The sequence below is a fragment of the Leptosomus discolor genome, chromosome 1, assembly GCF_034619465.1.
Source record: "Leptosomus discolor isolate bLepDis1 chromosome 1, bLepDis1.hap2, whole genome shotgun sequence".
In the NCBI taxonomy this organism is placed as follows: domain Eukaryota; kingdom Metazoa; phylum Chordata; class Aves; order Leptosomiformes; family Leptosomidae; genus Leptosomus; species Leptosomus discolor.
In genome coordinates, this window is record NC_141391.1 from 217,779,943 (window position 1) to 217,800,225 (window position 20,283).

Genomic DNA, 20,283 nt, shown 5'->3' on the forward strand with positions numbered 1-20,283 from the left:
CCAGCCCCTGAGCAAGGTAGGACAGTAAGCTCAAGCACTGGAGAGGCTCTGGCAGTCTGTAAAGTCTGAGATTTTGATGAAAATCAAACAGGATTTAGGTTCGGACCGGGTGCTTCACGCAGTTACCAACGCGAACGAGGTGGAAAGCGGTGTGCGGCGCTAAAGCAGGCCTGCGTGTCCCTGACTAACCTCTGGCGTGGCGGATGAATAGATGCAAAGTTGAAGAGAGAGATGAATTATTAACTTAATCACTTCAGCATTTCGGGGTTGGCCTGTGTGGCTTTGTTTTGTCTTGAAGGCGGCGGGACCAGGCGGGCTCTGGAGCTGCGAAGCGACGCGTCGGAGCAGGGGGGGATGTCTGCTGAGACACCCCTTCTTCTGCAGCAGGGCAGCTGGGTGGGGACGTGAACCCAGGTTGTCTGCTGAGGTCTGAGCAGAGGTTGAAAACAGTTTTGCTCTTAAAGGCGTTTCTAGATCGAAATGGTCTGTTAAACCTGGGCTACGGAGCGATTCGGTCACCAGCGTGGACGTGGCTGAAGAGTTAAGGCTCATCTTGGTTTTAGGGGCAGATGAAGCTGCTCCTTTCAGTCTTGCTCGGTCAAGTGTGAATGGTTTGAAGCCAGATCTTTATTTTATTTTCAAAAGCACCAGGTTGGGCTTTTAAGCGCATTTGGGGTGGGGGAAGGGGGGGCTGTTGACTTTTTTAGAACACAACATCAGCCTTGGGAGAGCTGTGATCTACGCTGAGAGGAACCTGGTGCTTTTGAAACCTGGAGGAGCAGAACGTGGCATGGAGTTGGTGATCGCTGAAGTCCGAAACTTGCCTGCCTGTTCCCCCCCAAGCCGTTTTGTTTGGCGAAAGTCCTTGTTTTTTTTTTTTTTCCTTCTTTTTTCTTCTTCTTTCTTTTTAGGATTAGGGAGAAGTTTCTCCCTGATAATACATTCAATGAAAGCTGCTTCCTCAGGGGAAGCTGGTGGAAGCTAATGCTCTGTTACACTCTCCTTTCTGCTGAAGGCAAATGGACCTGCTTATGGTTTTTTTCCATCTAACGCCGTTAATTCAAACTCGCTGACCTTCCCCCTCCGATCTCCAAAGCCAACAAGTTCTCAACCCCGCCGTAACCGGGCTGCTTCCGTGCTGAGCTCGTGCTCTGCGTGAGAGATGGGTCCCCAGCGGCGCGATGCCTGGGGAAAGCGTCCGCTTCCGCGCTCGGCTGCGGCAGCTGCAGCTCGCTTGGGTGAGAACACGCCGTGGACTGATGCCTGCAAAAGTTTTGGTGATGGCCTGACTTCGTAATTCCTCTCGTTTGTGTGACAGGATCGTAAAGTAAACAAGGCTGAAATAAAGAAACAGCCCTTCTAGGAGCGAAGCGCTTAGCCTGGAAATGTCAAATCTAACTGTGATGTGACTCAGCATGGTTATGCTGACTTACTCCTCCATGCTACCGAAGCCACCTCCTACTTTTTTTCTTTTCTTTTTTATTTTTTAAGGCTTTCAACCTGCCACTGTGTCGGTTGTGAAATGAGGGAAGCAGTGAAAATAAGGAAGGTAAATGATCGGCGTTTTGTTTAACAGGCCTGGCATTGTAGGTAACTTAATACTCCTGGCCTAGGGGAGGAATCCGTGCACGGTTATTGGGGTAAGCTTAGATCCCGAGAGGAGAATGTGGCTTTGAGAGACTGGGAGGGGGGTCGATGCTCGGTTGAGAAGTTGAGATGTCAGAAATCAGATCCTTGTAACTCAGTAGCGGCGTCTGCGTTCCTTGAAAGGGAAGGTATGCGAGGAGGTGTGAACTCAGCCTGCTCGTGGCTGACGGGAGCGACTGGCTAGTGCTGCTTCACGGGTTGTTTTTTTTTTTTTAAAAGCTGGGGACACCATAATGAGCTCCTGTCGTCCGTGTAAAGCTCCGAGGTCTTGGATTTAAACAGGCGGGCTTGCAGCGGCTGAGGAAGCGATAAGTTAGTCATAATCCATTTTATTTTTTTAATACTTCATGGTTTCTGCCGTGTTTTCTTTTCTTTGATGTCGGCAGTGTGACCAGAAGGTTGCCATGAAAAGGTAAGTTTAAATACTTGCCTTGTTTGGGTCAAGGAGGAGATTTCGCTGGTAGATGGCCGCGCTCTGCTGACTTTGCACGTGTTGCACGTGCAGGAGAGCCACGGCGCTAGCGACTGGCGCGGGGCGGGGATCTCAAAACCCTGGTTGTGGTTAAGTGCCAGACCGAAGAAATACACCCCCGTGGTTTCAGCCAGTCATTTAAACTGCCAGCCCTGTCTTAGTTACTGGTCACTCCTTGACTTGCCCCAGCGTAATACGGAGACTTGCGCCTTGCCGAATGAAACAGGAAATATGGTAAAATTGGAACGATTGGCAGTAATGTGCTCGGAATGTGAAGCCCTTACATCCACGGGAAGGCACTATTTTGCATTTAAAAGCGTGTCACAACCGTGCCTCTCTGAAAGAAACAGGAAAATTCGCTGGCCCACTGAGATGGACTTGATGTTCAGTCCTGCAAAGCTCGTTGACCGCCGGACGATTAAACCATCCGCCCATCCTCTGTTGCTAAACTCATTTTTACGGATTTAGAGTCTAGGTTGTTCAGGAGAGGGGTGTGTTGGATGCTCGGCGTGCTTGAAGCTTAGATTCTCGTGTTGGGATTCAGAGCGATCAAGTGGCGATGGGGGAGCTCCTCTCCCTGAGCTGCTTCGTGTCGGTTCCTGCAGGCGCATCGTGGGTTTGTGCAGATCCTCGGGTCCGGTCCCTTGGCTCACCTTCACGGTGACTTCTGAAATTGTCCCTTTGCGCTCACCTGCTGTAGCTTTTTCAATGTCACTTCGCCGTAAGAAGAAAAATCTTTCGTCGCTTCAGCGTGATGCGTCGGGAAAAGATTTGGGGTTAAGCGAAGAAGCTTTGCCTGTTACACCTGTTTGGTCATAGCAAGAGAGGTGTTTTCCGGGGATTCCAGCGGAGGTGGTTGGAGTTTGTCGTGCAAAGGTGCCTCGAGAGAGCCCAGGTGCTGCTGGTGCCTCTTTCTCAGTGTTGCACACGTGGCTGCGGGGCCTTACACACTGGTTCCCTCCGTTAGTTTCTCTCTGGAGCTGGTTGTGTTAGCGGAGATCGTGTATGAGAACAGCTTGAGCTATAACCAGCTCGTTTGAGTCTGAACCAGCGTCTCTGTCTTGTTAGAGCCAAGAGTTTTAGTTGTCTGCTGATGAATATTGCATTGGATGCCGTTTCTTCTTTTTTTGGACTCCAGTTTACCCGTTTGCAAGGGCTTTCTGCTCGCTGCGGCTGGGTTGCAGTGGGATTCTTCAGGGTCAGGAGTTGCATTAGTGTGGGGTTGTTTTTTTTTTTTTAAAGTGGTTCAGAATATGTACAGCTCAGTAGCGAGTGAATCCTTAAACTGTCCTCTGTGCCTCTCGGTGGCTTTCAAAGTCACAGGCTTCTTCACTGCCACCTGAAGTTCAGTGTAATTAGGACACTGGAGGATATCCTGTGTGCAGCTCTCACTGGTTTTCTGCAGCCTTAGAAGGCACAAGAAGCAAGTCTGAAGACCGATGAACTTCATAACCGTCTGTAGACTTTGGTTTGTTTTTCAAATAGCATATAGGGGATCTGTTGCTGAGCACCCAGGGAAAGGCTGCGCCCTCAGGTGTATGGTGCTACGATGCTGAAGGCTTTTACTCTCCTTTCCAAGGTGCTTCAAACAGCCAAAAAGCCCCTTAAAGACGGTCCTGAGCTGGCAGGTTACGTGCTCCTGCGAATAAGTGTGCGTGGTCGCTGGCGTTGGTTTTCTCTTGTTGCCCTTAATACAGAAAAATTGTGGCCAAGAGCATGTGAAACACCGGGGGTGGGGGGAAACGTTCCCCTCATTCTTCAGCAAGATACAGGATGGATCAGAAGCTGAAACCGCTTGGCTCCAGGCTGTTGGGCGTGGGCGTGAATGGATAACTCCTTGCCCACCGTTTGGTTCTCCCAAAGGCCCCCAAATTGGCGTCAGCACTTCGCAGCGTGCACGTTCTTCTCGTAGGAGCTGACTGGAGCTGACCAGGCCGCCACGCGCGTCACAGAAACCCACATCAACTGGTTTTAGGTCATTACCAGACTGGGCTAAATTTAGCATATGAGCCAGCAGTGTGAGGCTTTGTATCCAGCTTCCTGCCCGGTCCCTATTTGCGGGCTGCCTGCTTGGGCTGTGCCCTGCAACCCGTCCTACCTCTGCTGAAGACGAGGGGTGAAATCCCTGGCTGCTGCTGCTTTTTAATCACGCCACTGAGGTTTGTTTGCCGGATTCCTGAAGAACACCCTGGGAAGCAGGTGTGGAGCTGTAGGGAAGAGCGCGAGCAGTTTGCTGAACTAGTGGTAGGACGTGGAGCTTCTCACCTTGTGGCTGACGGGCTTGAGGCCCCTCTGGGTTGACAGTGCTTCCAGGTGGCCAAGAGGACAAGCTTGTCCAGTTTTTGGTTGCCTCTGCAGCCCAAAAGCTGGGGATTGCTGCACTCTGGTTGCTGCCGTAGATCTGCGCTGGCGTGGGGATGGGAACAGCTTGTGCTCCGGAGCAAAGGGGGAAGCGCTTTTCTTATTAACTTTAAAATACATCTCAAGTAGAGAATGTTCCCACCTCCTTTCTTTCCAGCCCTGTATCTGTGTTAAAATGGTCAAGATGGCAGAGATGAGTAAAGGGGGGGGTGAAATAAGTCACTGGGACAGTACAAGGGGAAATTTCAAGGCTGGCTCTGCGCTTCCAAGCTGTCCTTTATTTTAACTTCCTTGGTCGTCTCGGGATTCTCTTTATTTGTAGTAGCACGCTGGTTAATTGGGGGTTTTCTGTGGATTAGTAATATTGTCATCAAAAGTGTCTTAAAGTGTGTCAAGTCTGCTTAATTCTGATTTATTAAAGGCGGCTGCGATAAATGTGTGTCTTTGAAACTCTCGCTGGGTCTGCTGGAGGTCACCTGTAATTCAGAGCATCTGGCGGAGGTCAGCGCTCGGCTTTTTGTTCTGTAGTGGGTGAGCTTTGGGGGTTTTTTTCAGCTCATCTCTGAAGGAGGAGATACTTCAAACTCGGTGACAAAATCCCACTTTTCAGGCAGCTGCACCCGCTAACGACTAAACTGTGTTAATTAGTTTTTAGTGCAGTTGCAGGAGTGTTCCTTTGTCCCTTCTATAATGGTGATCTGAACGGATGATGTCAAGGAATCTTCTGTTTCAGCTGAATTTGACTAATTATAAGAAAGCGCTGCCTTTGCTCTCCAAAGCTCAGTAACACCGTCCGAAAGCTGGGAATAGCAGTGGTCTGAGCAGCATTTATATTGATAGTGTGGCTTGTATTCCAGTGACAAACTCGATGACCAAGTTCTGTCTCAAATTGACTGCTTGCTTTTCTGTCTGATCCACCTAAGAAACTTCAGGGATTGTTATTCCTGCAGGAAACCTTGAGGCAAGTATTCCTCCTGCAGCTATCAGAAATGCGTGGACTTAAACCGGGATGGCTAATTTGTAAAAACTCCCCTGGGCTCTGTCTTCGGATAACTGATGTGCCTCTCGTTAGGGAGTTGAGAGGGAAGGGGGATAATTAAGCCTGAGCAGATGTGCTAGAACAAGCTCTTGGATCAGAAGCCAAAGGGCTGGGGGACGAGGAGCTTCTGACTCCAGCTCCGAGCGGAGGTGGTGCTTCTGCTGGGTAGGAAGCTTGGCTTCGAAGAGCTTTACCATGGCCAGCGGTGAGAGCACCTTCCAGGGAAACTGCCGAGTTTCTCTCCAGCCCTTCCATCCGCGCTGCTCAGACGTTGCTTCGGAGGAAACTGCCTGGCCACAGCGCCGAGGACGGTGTGTTCCTGTGTTCTAGCAACACCCTCTGCTGTTGTGCTGGTCATGTTTTGAAAAAAAAAAAACACAAACCACCCCCAAACCCTACCTTTTTCCCCTTCCTCTGATTGTGACGGTGTCGCTCGTGCCGGAGCGGCTCTAACGAACGCCCGCCTTCCCGGGAGACGCTGAGATTGGAGGCGTTGCGTGGCGAGAGAAAGCCGTGGCGCTTGAGACGTAGCCTGGACGACTTGGTCTTGCTTCTGGTACAGCTGCTGAGCGAAGGCCTGGTCTTCAAAGTCTGGAAAAAGAACAAAAAAAAAGAAAAAAAGGTATTTGACATGACTGAATGCAGCGTGGCGGGTGTCCCAGGGGGAGGGCACCCTCCGTTCTGGGCGCCAGTGCCACCCCGGCTCTGCCTCGCCGCGGTTTTGTTGGTGGCTGGCGAGCTCCGGCCTGCTGGTGCATTCACATCGCCAAACAAAGCCCCCGACGCTTTGTTTGGCTCCTTCCTTGGCAGCCTTTCTGCCACGTCCCCGAAGCTTGCCTTTCCGTTGCGCGAGGAAGCTGCTGTGGGGATCATTGTTGGCCTCCGAGTATGGCTCTTTCATGTCTTCCTCTCGAGCACAATGTATCTTTATACCTTAAACTTCAGGAAAACCCTGCGTGGTTAATCCTTTGGGAGAAGCCAAAAACCCCTCGGAAGCACTTGAGACTTACAAATGCTTGTTGGCAGGCGAGCGTTTAGCGTCGTGGTGCAAAAGGCGATGGCAGGAGCTGGATGCGAGAGGGATTGCTGAGGCTGACGGAAGCACCGGCCTGATTTCTGGCTGGTAACGAGGTGAACTTTTGACAGGCGGTTTGGGGGTGAAGCGACAAAGCCGTGCCGTGTTCGCGGTTAGAGTTAGTGGCTTGTTGGGTGGGAACAGCACCTATTGACCCTCTGCCGAACCTTGGAAACGTCTCTCTGCCGGTATTTTCTCAAGACTGATACGTACAGCATAAGCCAACCTGACCTGGAGTAGGTAGAAAGCTGGGCGACAGACCCTTCTGTGTAAAGTGAACCTTTAAGTACAGACGGCCGAGTGGACTGAACAAAATAAAGCTGGGGCGAAACCACTTGCCCCGGGGCGAAACCACTTGCCCCGGGGCGAAACCACTTGCCCCGGGGCGAAACCACTTGCCCCGGGGCGAAACCACTTGCCCCGGGGCGAAACCACTTGCCCCGGGGCGAAACCACTTGCCCCGGGGCGAAACCACTTGCCCCGGGGCGAAACCACTTGCCCCGGGGCGAAACCACTTGCCCCGGTGCGTCCTGTCTGTTTACAGCCGGCGCCGAGACGTTGGATTCGTTTGTGGGCTCTGTTGAGGAAGCACTGAATAGGCTACAGTGCGCCACTGCTCTCGTTACGTGGTGAGAATAAAGGGGAGAATTGATTTAATAGCGATGACAGCGGCCTATGGGATTGTTGTAGGCATTTGTGCACAGAGCTGTGGCATGCAGGAAGCTCCTACACCTTTTCTTTTAGCAAAACGGGGGTTTCCTGGTACGTGGGGCTGTTTGGTGTCTTCTCTTTGTGTGGCAGGTGACCTAGAAAGAAGGAAAACAGTGTCTCTAAGCTTCGGTTGCTGTGTGTCACCAAGGTCTGAAAGGTGCATGTTCCTAAATCACTTTTTTTTCCTGCTTTGGTTTGAGAGGAAGCAGTGTATGGTCTGCGTTGGAAACTCTGGTCGTGGTTGGTGTCACCTCACCGGTTCTCTGATTCAGATACGGAGTCACTCGCTTTGTCCTTAAGGTCATTTGTTTGGGTTTAAAAAAACCCAACAACATTATGTCTAAAATCCTGTCTGAGCTGTTCCTTTAAAACATTGTTCCTGAGGTGCCTTTTAACAAAACCGAGGAGGAGGAGAGAAGCAAATCTGATGTTGCCAGAAGTTCTGGCTCCTTGCTGTAGCACAGAGAAGAGGACAAATCTGATCCTCGTGGTTTTGCAAGTGATCTGTGGAAGAGATGCTGCCCTTAGGTCCCCCATCGCCGATTTTGGATGCGCCCTCCGAAGGTGTGGGTGCCGTATCTGCAGACTTGTTAACGACAGCGTCCTGTTGATGAGCACATCAGCGTAAGCCCCTTTGCCTAGGCAAGAGGGGGACAGCCCAGGGGTGATGACTTTCCACCTGCTAGTGAAGGGGTCTGCGCATTGCCTGCAGAATTTAACTTGTTCTTGAAAAAGCCCCGAGTCTAGTAAAGTGGTTTGAGAGGAACAGAAATCCGCAGGTGCCTCGGGGTGTGCTCCACCCTGAAACAAGCACCTGTATCGGTTGAGCACTGTGTGTTATTTCAAACTGGGCTGTTACAGGCGGTGGGGAGTCTGGATTGAACCCTCCTGGTGACTGTTCTCCTGTGTTAGTTTAGATTAAGGGAATTGTACTAATCTCTAGCTTAATTTCCAAATTCAGTTTGCTTTTATTTCCTACACCCGTGCTGTAGAAATACCAGTGGTTTCCGAGATTTGTTTCAAAGCTCGTTTCTTTGAGGACTGGCAGATAACAGCTCTCCTCCGGGAAGCTCAGAAATGCTGGAGCTTCTGGTTCGAGTAGGAAAGTATTCCATAACGAACGAATGCCAGTTGTGCCCAGTTCTTCAGCGGGAGAAATAATTGCCAAAATGTCTTTGAGAGACCTTACTGCCTTTCTGGGTGGTACAGAGAACCCCTGTACGGGTGACAGTTCGCTGCTAGGGTTTTTGATGTTAAGCACATAAGCTCAGGACATTAATTGCTGTTGAATGCTTAAAGTTGAAGAAGCTTTGTGAGGACCAGCGCTGCTTAATTTTCACTGTCTGCTTCGATGCTCGCTCTTGAGTCTCGTTTGCAGTTGAAGCACAGCTTGCTCTAGCTGCCGTTTCAAATGGTTGTGGCTGTCTCCGTTCTGAAGACTGCAGTTTACAAAATTCTTTAAAAAAAACCCCACAAACCCAGTGCAGAGGTGGCCTCAGTGAGCATGAGCTCCGTCAGGAAGTATGACCGTGTGCTCTGGGGTTGGAAGGAGCTCTGCGGACCACCGCCGCGCTGTAGAGCTCGGTATCCTCGGTGTAAGAGGTGCTTACGGAGCAGCTCCGTCTTGTCGTTTGTTCTGATGTTTCAGATATTCTGTTCCAGCTCTTGGCTCCGTTGGGTTTGTGGCGAAGGTCGGCAAAGCAAACCTCTCCCATCGGCCCGGTGTTAAGGCAGGCGGGGGCGATACGTGCCCAACCCTTTTGTGCCGGTTGGGAAGGCCGCCCGAGCAACTCGCCGTCTTGCTCTCGTCGCGTACGCTTATCACACGGACCAGCTCTTGGTGTGTTGCCAGGGGGGTTGTGCTTAACCAGCACTTCCTGGTGAGCCTCACCGCTGTTGTGCCTGTACCCACCCACACACAAAAAAAAGGGAAAAATCCCCCTGAATGCCGTTCCTGGCGGGCCATGGAGGGCAGTCGTGGTACGATACCCCGATTTCAAGGGAGCGGGATCCCAGACAGGGTTTCCAATCTGCTTCCTCCCCCTTGGGTGTTTTAATAGTTGGAGCTTGAGTTTGTGCAAAGCCTCTTTCAGAGAGGACTTCAGGACTTTTGGTGAAGAGACATCCCGGTGTGAAGTCTTTATTAAAACCGTTCACAGTTTTCCCGTATTTAACACTTTCTCAGCGCGGTGTTACGAGGCCGCTGTAGCCAATGCAGGGGATCAGCAGCCCCTCGGTGAGTCTCTGACACCCAATTCTTTATCCCTTGTAGGCAGGAAAAGATCCTGGTAAAGGGGAGCAAGGAGGATGGAGGCTGTGGCTCCAGAACTGGTAACTGCTCTGTGCCAAAGCGTCTTAAAATTAAGCTTATGTTCCACAGAATATAACTCTGAATTTGCTAGAGTGAAAATACTTGCTTTGACACTTTCTCCTTCCCCCCATTAAACCTTTACCTTCTTTAAAATCAAGAACTGGAGATACTTCTAGATTTTTTTTTTTTATTTTTTTTTTTTCCCCTAAATAAAACCTCCTGCCAAAGCTCAGCTGCTGACCTTCTCTGCATCTGTCTGCTTGGACTACAAACACGTCGCGTCCCAAGGGCTTTGCAGCCTGCGGAGATGGTTGGTTGTACGTTTGGGGGGGGGCGGTTTGTGTCGCTGCCGCTGAGGTGGTTTGAGACGCTTGCGGTTTCTAAATGACTGCGTAGGTTTCTTGGAGTGAAAAAGCCTTTCAATAAAGTCCGCGGAAACCCCCGACAAACTTCACTTGAGGGAAAAGGCCACATCTTAAAATAACATGTGTCTTTGGGAAGTCTAAATTAGTGACGTATTCCAACTGGGCGGACAACATGAAAGGTGTTTTGCTCTTAACAGACTGGGTGCGTTCTTGTAAATCGTGTGATGGGGCACAGCCCCCCCAAACACACTTAAATCTTAGGCTTGGTGTCGGGTCTGGCACGCATTTGGGGTCACGCTCTCAATTCTGGGGTTTCACAACCGCGGTTCCTCGTTCAGAAACATTTTGGCACTTGAGTCCTCACGAAGAGGAAATCAACTGTACCCGTGGAACTGGAAAGAGAAATGGTTGTGTTTTCTCCTTCTGATGTTTCACTTAAAACACGCTTGAAATTTCTCACTTGTGAGAAGTTTATTGTTCGTACGTGGAATACTCCGTATGTACAGTCACCATGGTAACAGACTCCTTGATGGAAGCTGTAGCGATGCAAATGTTGTATCTCGTGGTTTAGCTTGGAGATGGGTGTGTGGCCCATGTCACCTACTACTGCTGTCGTCTTCGATGCTTCTGGATCTGCCTTTGCTTTCCCTCCTGGCTGGCCGTAAATGCCGCTGCAGTGAGTTCTGTGGCTTCTGGCTCGGTGGCTGGCTGAGACCGCGAGGTTCCCCGATTATTTCTGCCTTGTTCCCACCGGGTGAGCAGCTTGCGGGGAACTCTTCTGGGAGGCTCCAGCATCGGGTCAGAGGAGACCAACGTAATCGTATTGTGGGGATATTTTTGCCTTTCTGGTTCTCTCCGAGAAGCCCAGGGCCTTACGCTCCTGCCTCGTGGCTCTGCACAGTCTTCCTCCCTAGTCCTTCCTGGTAGGAGGCCTTCCTCATGTGTGGGCCACGGTTTTAAGTGGTTTCAAGCCATTTCCTTCCAGCGTGCTGCTCCTGGGGCTGACCAGCACCACGTGTAGCAGTGACACACGGTCGTCTCGCCAGCAAAGCTCTGCTGCCGTGTGTCACCCTGGGCCCGTACGTGTTCTCATCCCGAATTGTGCTTGGCTGCCGGTACCTGGGCTGATGCTTGTACCTGTCGTGTTCTTCCTTGTCTGTAAATGCAAATGAATTGCGCAGCAATTAGCACCGCGGGCCTACAGCGCTCGTTATCCGCTGTCAGAGCGACACTGATTGTGTTCCCGTCTAATCTGATGGGGAAGGAGCTCTTGGTGCCACCGCCGCAATTAAGCGGTGACCCATCCAGCGGAAGCTTGAGAGCACAGTTTTGAGCAAGTTTGTTCCAATCTGTTTTCCCTACAGCAAAAAAAAAATAATGTATCTGTCTATCTCTTTCTCTAAACAAGTTGAAACTTTTCAAGGGAACGGCACAGAGTCGGGGAGGGCAATGAATTAATTTTGCTTTTGAAGGAAAAGGGCGGTATTACTCGATCCAGCATGGTGTGAGGTGTACTTTGTTGTCTTTTTGTGGTAGTTCCCTTCACTTCTGGTGAGGGAAGATCGGATTTGAAGCCTGGAAGCGTAGGAAAAATGCTGACTTAGTTTCTAATTGGTTCCTAGCAGGCAACTCGTGTGCAAAGTGTCTTCTGGGGCGAGCTGGCTTTTCCTTCTACCTTCTCTGTATTATTCCAGTTTCTTGGCACAAAGTTTAGTGGAGAGTGGCCAGGAGCTCCAAAGAAAGCAAGGCAGACTGGGGGGGTTTGCTGGAGCAGCAGTTCCTTCTCAGGAGGTGCCTTTCAGTACACGTGGCTGCGCTTGGAAGGTGCCTTTTGGTGGGGTTGCTGGTGACTAGGGTGCTTACCTTGGGGGAATTTGCCAGCCTTGATGTGAGATTGTGAAGGGTGCGTGCAGAATAGCTTAAGAATCCTCTGTCTTGTGTGATTTCTCATCTTGGTCGGTTAAAATCTGGTAAAGAGGCGGCGAGTGAGGGGTTTTTCTTCAAAGCAAAGGTGCCTTTCTAACAAGAAAACGCTTGTGTGCAATAAAACCTCAGCGACCAAGCGCAGGCTGCTGTTCAGTTATTCACTCGCTGTTCCCTCACTTCCAGAGCGTTTTTGGGTGTGATCATAACCAGGCATCATCTTGCAATGAGTGAAACCACCTCTGTAATGCAGTCCCCGGTTCGCTGGCCTCAGGGGTGAGCAGGGTGGAGGGTTGGGTGAGCTTCAGAGCTTTCCACGACGGCCTGCCGGTGACTTGCTGTTCTTTACGTGGTAGGATTTAAGGGAGTTTTGCGTCTTTTGAAGCAAATTGGGCAAGCCCAGTTCAGACAGAGGAAGATGGAGGTTTGCCCCAGGGATGTGAAGACGAGCTCCAGCTCGCCCCAGCGGTGTCCTCCCTTCTTGGGGCTGGGGCAGACCGCTGGATACCAACACCAGCAATTGTGCGACACGACGTCCTCGGCAAATAACGAACCCATTTCTGGGGCTAGAAACCCCCTTTGCTTGAAGCTGGAAACTGTGGGCGGTGCCCTGTGGCAAGGAGAATAACTAGCTTGGGGGAAAACCGATGGATTTTAATAATCGGAGTGGGTTTAGCCTGGAGTTCTCAAGAAGCGTGCAAGAAACAGGGTGACTAAAAAGTGCTGCCTCTCGCTGCTCGAAGAAAGCGCGAGAGCTTGGTTGGGTTTTTTTCCTTTATAACCTTTCTCGTTTCTGACTAAGCGTCCTTTCTTCTGGTGCGCTGGAGGGATAGACAGAGAAGCGTGAAGAGAGTTAAATGTGAGCAAAGGGCAGGGACTTTTACTTGGGGGAAAATAAGAATAAATATTCCCGGTGCTTAAAGCATCAAAGTCGCGGTGCCGGCTGTGGTTTCACGTGCGCCACTGGCACCTGGGGTAGCTTGTGCCAGATAAAGGCAGGGGGTTTAGAGGAGGCAAGGCAGCCTGCGAAGGCTTGGAGGCAGGGAGGCGACGGAGCTGAACTTGCCCTTTTGCTGCCCGCGTGTCCGTGTAACCGGTACCGCTGCTAAATCGTGGGGCTCCTCGCAGATAAGCGCGGGTTTGGAAGTGTTTCTTGGAGTGGAAGTCGTTCGCTTTTGTAAGAAAATAAACACGAAGAACCCTCAGTCCCCGTATTAGAGGGTATTTGTATATATTTATATTGCAAAACTCTGCAAATACTCCAGGAGAGTTCACGCCTCCGATGCCTCGAACCAGCAGAGCGGTGCGGTCTGTACCGCGAGCGGCTTCCAGCGCACGGGTGGTGTGGCGGCACTCGCTGCCTGCAAAGCTCTTTGCAAAGGGGGGAAAAAAAAAAATCAACTGTATTTTATTTTTACAACACCCTTTGTCACAAAATATGGCGAGTTATTTTTGTGGGAGATGGGTTCTCAACTGCTTAGGTGGCAGAGCTTTTTTTTTTTAAATACACATAGGTGTGGTCTTATGATTTTCCCTCGGATTCAGGATGTCCTCTCCAGTGAGGTCCTTCAGGAAGGATACCTGTAGACAGGTCTCTGGAAGTAAGAGAGGGCAGGGCAGAGATCCTTAGGAAGCAGGGACTTGCTTTCTGGTAATCACCATCAGCCGGTCTGCCACGGGTGTGGAGATGCGCGTGGATAAATAGACAACTTTAGTTTTCCCTGGGGCCTTCCAGCTTTCCGCTCTGTCCGCCTCTGGGGCAGGCTGCTCGCGGCCGTTTGGATCGCTAGGCTGGCGAAAATATTTTCAGTGAAATATTTTTAGCTGGAAACCTGATTTGCCCAAGCTTCTAACTTCTGTTAATTTTAAAGGAACTTAAGGGATTTGATTTTTATTTTATTTTTTTTCTTTCCAGGCTAAATGTTTGCCAGGAAAAAGCCACTCAACCCTGCAAACAGACTAGCCATCTGTTGGCTGCGATGTTCATCTGGGATTTTGGGAGGTCTGGGTGTGAAGTCAATCCTAACAAATTTTTTTTTTTTTTTTAAATTACTGCAGGGGAGATCCAGCCCTAACGGTGGTGGGTGGCCCCGTGGAAGGATGAGGGAGTGGGAACTCGACCCTGGAACAGGCAAATCCACAGTGGCCACTCTTTCTGACTGATGGTCAGGCAGTCTCTCGCTCTTCCAGATCTGAAAGGTTTTGTGGGTTTTTTTTTTTTGTCCCGGTGCAGAATGGGCAAAATGCTTTAAATCACTTTTCATTCTGACCAAAGAAACAATTTCCTACGAGCTCAACCCTGAACAATAGAGCCTTGATCTTGATAGGGGGCTGTGGATGTTACTGTAATGCTAATACGTGGCGCGGTTGGCCTTTGCGCTTCTGGCGCATTTCAGGCACTATATAGGGAGTCTGTAATCAGCTGCAGAAAAATTCCCTTCTGTCTCTCTCCTAGCAACCCTTTCTGAACTGATATTTGAAAATAAGTTTGCTTTCCATATCATCATCTAAATATTTTCAACACTTACTGTCATTAAAATTCTCTTAATAGTCTCGGGACGAAGATAATTTTATCTTCGGGTCCTCAGGGCTCCCTTCTGGTTTCTGTGGTGTTAAGGTAAAGCTTTTGAACTTCTTATCTGTTAGAAACCTGACTTGTATCCACATCTTGCTCTTTTTCTCTTGACTTTTACGCTGGCTATATTTGACACAAAGTCAAATTGGTGTACTGAGATGGTAAGGAGATAAAAGCAGCAAGGCCATAAGTCACCTAGCCTGGTAGGGGCAAGCTGGGAGTCTTGAAAGGGATTTGGTTGTCTTTTTGTTAAACGTTTGAGCGCATATGATGTGTTGTTCCAGGCTGGTTTTGTAGCTCTATCGTCTTGACCCCATATACACACGGTGTAGCCGTGTGCCCAGTTGTGGAAACAAGGCAGACTGCTCGTACCAGTATGAACCACTGGATTACCGTTAGAATCGAGAACGTTGAAGTCTTTATCCGTGCAGTGCTCGTTCTCTTTATAAATCTGAATAATGAGAAGTGCGGCGAGGGCGAGCGTGGGCACAGAGGAATCCGTCTGGACGGAGCAGTCTCAAACAAGGTGAGGGGGTTGTGGTCTTCCCCGTAAGTGCTGACTGCGTGTTTGAAGTCCTGAGCGCTCGCTCTCTGCGCAGGTTTACGTTCAGTAGCTGCTGAAAGAGGCGGAAGGGAATCCTGGATGCGAGCGTAGCTTTCCTGGGAGAAACGCGCAGGGGCTGCTGTGAAACAGTCTGGTCACCTTAATTTGTGGAAACCTGACTCCAAATTCTCCATGCTTTTTTCCTGGAGCTTCCTGAAGCTGTACTCGGTTTGCTGGAGTGTTTCTCCTTCCTGGGAGCTATTTGGGCTCGCTGCAGGATGCGGCACCAGGCACCATCTAGCTCTGGATGCAGGAGGGGAGGTTCGTTGTGCCCTAGGCACAACTGGGTTCCTTAAGTCTCGTGGGTCTCCAAACTGGCAACTCTTTATTTTTGGATCTGAGGTGGCTGATTAACTGCTGGCGTGTTTGGAATGGGATTCATTTGGGGTTTAGTTGTGAGACTTCTGCCTTATGGGGGGGGAAAAAAAAATCTGTCTGAGCTGAGAAAATAGTTGGGTCAGAGCCTGTGTTCTTTACTCTGAGATATGTTGCTGTGAGCCGTGGTGGAGCTTTCTCTGGGGACGTGCTCCAGAGAGTCCTCTGACTGTGTCAGGTCCCTTCTGTTCCCACAGGCTTTTCCTTTGTGCCTAGAGGGTTCCCTGGTAGGGCTTTGTGGGATGGAGAAGCCTTGAGGTCTGCCTCAGGTTCCCGGTCTTCCTGGAGTCCCAGCTCGTGCAATAAATGTTTCCTTTTCTGAAGACTTGCTGGAGATGGAAAGAGCTCCTAGGGCCTAGGTGTTCTTCCTGTAATTGCTCCATGCACTTCTCCCACGAATGCTCTCCATCATTTTGGTAGGGGGAATTTCAAGATTTTGAATTCCTGGGCATCTCTACCTTTCAGAGGAAACCTGGTGGAGAGGGGAAAGGGAAGATGGTTCACCTCACTTGGGTTGGAAGGTGGGGGATGACGTGGAATTCACCTGGTGCCCAGGAAAGAGGGTTTCCCCAGCTTCCTCAGTTCTGCTAATGCATTTCCAGAGCTTTCCCCTGTGTCATGACAAGGGCTTTATTGCTGAAATTCGCTTTATTTTCAGCCTGTCCTCAGACTCTTGTGCCCTGTTAATAAACAAGGCGGTTGTTCCCAAACCCAGCATCCGCATCCTGGCATGTAACCTTTTCATGAGCCTAACTCACTCGCTGGGGTTTTTTGTTGGAATTTTAGGTCCTTGCCACAACAGGGACAATAACCAAATATGGCACCACGTTACTTACTAATAGTTGGGGTTTTTTTTTTGAACTTGGGAGCACTAGAGCTGAGTCTGAGTGCAGAAAGCTCTGCTTTAATTTATGGTCGGTAAGAGCTTGTGGAGCCGAAGAGCACATAAGCTGCAGCTGCTCAGGAGCTCGCTCTGAAGATCAGGCTGGGAGAGCTGTTTTTTATTAAGTGGGACTTGATTTAGTCCTAAGTAAAACCATTTGTATTTAACCTGATCCGCCGAGCTGCTGTAAGTGTTAACATACTGCAGTATTAAACGTTTCACTCTTGGGCATCATCATACACGGTGGGTTTGTGTAAGAGCTCGTTTCTGAACCCAAAATAGTTATCCCTTAGATGACTGCGTGTGTTTTTCAAAGGAATTTTAAACTCAGTCGAGCCTGTGTTTAAAACTTACTGTCATGGTACTGGGTGACACGAAAAGGGCTGGTGACAAGTGTCCCTTCACGTCAGGTCCGAAGCAAGCTGCCATACTTGGGTGCTAAGCTGCTCTGCAAACCTGAGATGGCTTTTAGGAGAGAAATCACTTGCGCTCGGGACAGTCAGGCATCGATCTGCCCTTTGTGAGCCGCTCTTGGGTGGCCGCCAGGTGCAGCGAGCGACTTGCCATTTCACTGTAGGGCAGAGCAGCTTATGCTGAACCGAGAAAACTCTTGAGCCAAAATAAACCGCTATAAACTTTTCTCCCTCCCCCTGAGAACGAGGGGAAGAGGGTTATTGCATCCAAATTCTTTTGGAGCTGGCACTGTGGGAAAACTCTGTCCAATCTGGGAGCCATTGTACTTGAGGAACTGTAATAAATCCTGACCCCGCAGATGGGACTTGCAGCTCCTGCGTACGAGGACGCCCGGGGTTGAATTGGCGCTTCTGGATGCGGGAGCCTCTTCTCTCGAAGCCGTGGCGCAGGCTTCGTGGGTCGTAATGTGAGACTGGGGGTAGGTCTGAGCTGGGAATTCCTTGTTCCTGGTGGTAGGTCCCAGGCAGCTGCGTTCCTGGTGGGTCAGGAATATTGAAGTGAGCGTATAATGTGTGTGGCTGGGCACAGAGGTGCCTGTTTGCTCAGTGCCGTGAAGGAGCAAGGAGGGGGGGGGATTCTGCGTAATTGCTGCGAGGTGGAGAGCTTCCTGGGCAAGTTTTGTGCCCTGACAGTAGAAAGCCTTTTGCATCAGAGTGAGAAATCTGGGTTGTAAAAGGGAACCTGGCTTCAGATCCTCTGAGCCGGAGCGTTTCTGCCAAGTTGGCTGCGGCGATGTGGAGGATCTTCTGTGAGCTATTCGGCGCTCTTGCCGCCTTCCCTCAAACGGGGGCAGCCTCTGCGGCGCGGAGCTGCAGCAGTCTGAAGTTCAGGTGGGAATAAACCTTTTGATTTTTTTTTTTTTTTCTCCTGCTCTGTTTTTTTCTTTTCTGATGGTTCCCTCGTAATTCATATGAAGATTATTGATTAAAGGTAATTGCTGTAGGATATTATTCACAATCCATTAACCCTGATTTATAGCAGAATTCTTCAGCAAGCTTGGGTGCTGAGACATCACCGCTAATTGTCTTAACCGAGCCTTACTTGAAATGAAGATTTCTTGCCTTTCCGTTTGTATTCCCTTCTTCCCAAAGCACTGGCGCTTTGATTCTTTCTTTTAAATGTGGAGAAATCCAGTTGTTCTTTTCACACTCTAACAGTGCCTCATAATCTCGCCCTTCTGCCGTCTCTCCAGAGTTTTTTTTTTTTTTTTGGTCTTGCAAGTCAAATTAACGTGAGAGCGCCGTAATTTGCATTGTAGCTGTGGGAGGCCATCTGACAGCGCCGAAGGCAGCCAAGGAAAATTGAATTCATCAGCTCTCGCGTTTGTCAGAGCAGGGACTGGGGCGAGTTCTGCTCCTCTCATCTGGGCAGGAGGATAAACGTTGAGCGCGGGTGGTGGGCAAGGGTGACTTTCTGCTTTGAGGCTCATCTCCCGAGCGCTGGCAAGGGGAGAGGTCTCTCCGAGTCCTGGCCTCGCCTCTGGTGTTGGCGCCTCGGTGCGGTGAGGTTTTGGAGCTCTCTTGCTGGATTTAGATTTTTATCTCCCCTCCACAGCCCGAATATGTTCCCAAATACGTTGCTGACGGGGACTCGGCGTTTTCTTCAGTCAGGGCTTACGCTGTGCAGGGGTAGATGGAGAACACTGAGCAGCTCTGAGGGGAAGGGAGGCATCATCTCAAGATTGCTCAGTGCAGGGGGAAGGGATTCTTCGGTTGTAGCACTGGCTTTTACTGACGTCGTCGTGGTGGTGTGGTCACTTAGATGTGTCAAGGCGCTTAAATTGCATGGTGCAGAATATTTAGAATATTTGGGTTTAAACTATTTGGTTCGACAGGCTTCTAGCAAGTCACCTGTATCTGAGTACGTGCGTTTCGTTTCCTGGACTAAATGTTTTTCCTTGACTCAACGTATCAGTATTGAGAGCAAACACGAAGTCACAATCTTAGGAGGACTCAACGAATTTGTTGTGAAGTTTTATGGACCACAAGGAAGTAAGTATACGACCCAGCCCTTCTACAAAAACAAACTAATGGCTCGTGGTGGGGAACGGTGAAATGACACATGCTGCTGGAGGGGAAGGAGATGAGCAAATGTCAGTGGGGGTGAGAAATCAAAGGGTAGCAGTGTCTGAAGGCCGCTCTCGAGGGCGGGGTGAAATCCAGCTGTGAGCGTTCGTGCGGGTGAACCACCTCCCTTGGAGCTGAGCAGAGCTGGCTGCCGCCTCGGGACGACTAAGCCCCCTGCTGTGGCCTTCAGCCCGCTCTCGTTGGTGCTTAGCTTTTCTAGACCTGGCTCGTAAGTTTTGCATCAGTCACCTGAATTTTCGCAGAGTTTGTAATTAGGAAGGCTTTTCTAGGGACTAGATCACCAGTCAGGTCTCCAGCGTGCCTTAATTTAGTAACATCTCTAAAGGTAAGTAGATTATTCTAAAGTCTGTGTTTTGAATAAGGCTCTTGTGTCTTTGTGCTGAGATGTGCTGCAGTATCGGTTAAAATCATGTATTTCTTGTCAGGCAGCGCAGGAAAAAGGCTTTTACCGTAGGAGGTTTGATGTGAAATCTTACCCCCTGATGGAACGAAGTATTCTTCCAAAGATGTGTTTTGCTTAATGCTGTAGTTCTATTTATTCTCTCCTGAGTGATGAAGTGTCTAATACCTGCATTTCTTTCGTTGCAGCACCATATGAAGGTGGAGTATGGAAAGTTAGAGTCGACCTTCCTGACAAATACCCCTTCAAATCCCCGTCTATAGGTAACCAAAAATCACTTTCAGTCAAAATCGTGGTACTGTTTATTTAGGAGAGATGTTGCTGCTTGCAGCACTGTTGCAGGTGAAGTTGCAGCAACCCTTGGTGCACTCATAAGGTCTTGGCTTCAAGTCTGCAGAACGCTTCGACCGCAGACTTCCAGATGGCATGTGCCAAGCAGAGAGGAAGTTTGGTCTTTTGGCGGAAGGGCTGGGAGCTGGAAATGTGGCTTGGTCACACGTTCGTGTGTTGGTGAACTGTGTCTCTCTACCACCTGGGTTTTTTAATCCTCTCTCCATTCATGGGTGAGGTGCAGGATATCGCAGCGAGTGCTGGAGCCTGTTTTATATGAAATGACTCGTTTAGTATGGAGAGCAGAGACCACAGTGCGTGGTCACGGTCTTGGGGTGAACCTCTTGTCCGAAAGTGGAGCTGAAGCCTCTGTCCCCTTGGACGAAGCGATGCATATGTGGAAGAACACAGAAGCAGGGACCTATCACCAGAGAAACTGCAGTGGGCTAGACTGGTCAGCCGTGTTTGATCTTTGAGAGCAAATAGGAAGTTCGATCAGGAAATGTTCTTTAGACTGTAGCCATCCTGTCTCTGTCCTTGGGTCTAACCTGGATGTCTTTTGGTACCAAACTTTATTCCAGTCGCTTAAGCTATAAATAAAATCGCCAATATTGCTTGGAAAACTGGAGCAGATGCATCGAGTTCCAATGT

The 20,283-nt window shown here is 49.9% G+C and overlaps 1 protein-coding gene across 2 annotated transcripts in view; it reads left to right on the forward strand.

Annotated features, from left to right (window-relative positions):
* Positions 1-20,283, forward strand: part of UBE2H (ubiquitin conjugating enzyme E2 H) — a 51,841-nt gene that overhangs the window by 8,986 nt on the left and 22,572 nt on the right. For both annotated transcript variants that reach the window (XM_086481175.1, XM_086481179.1), the window contains exons 2-3: positions 18,730-18,806; positions 19,491-19,565. In XM_086481175.1, coding sequence (XP_086337301.1) covers positions 18,730-18,806; positions 19,491-19,565 — 152 coding nt within the window. The remainder of the gene's footprint in view (positions 1-18,729; positions 18,807-19,490; positions 19,566-20,283) is intronic.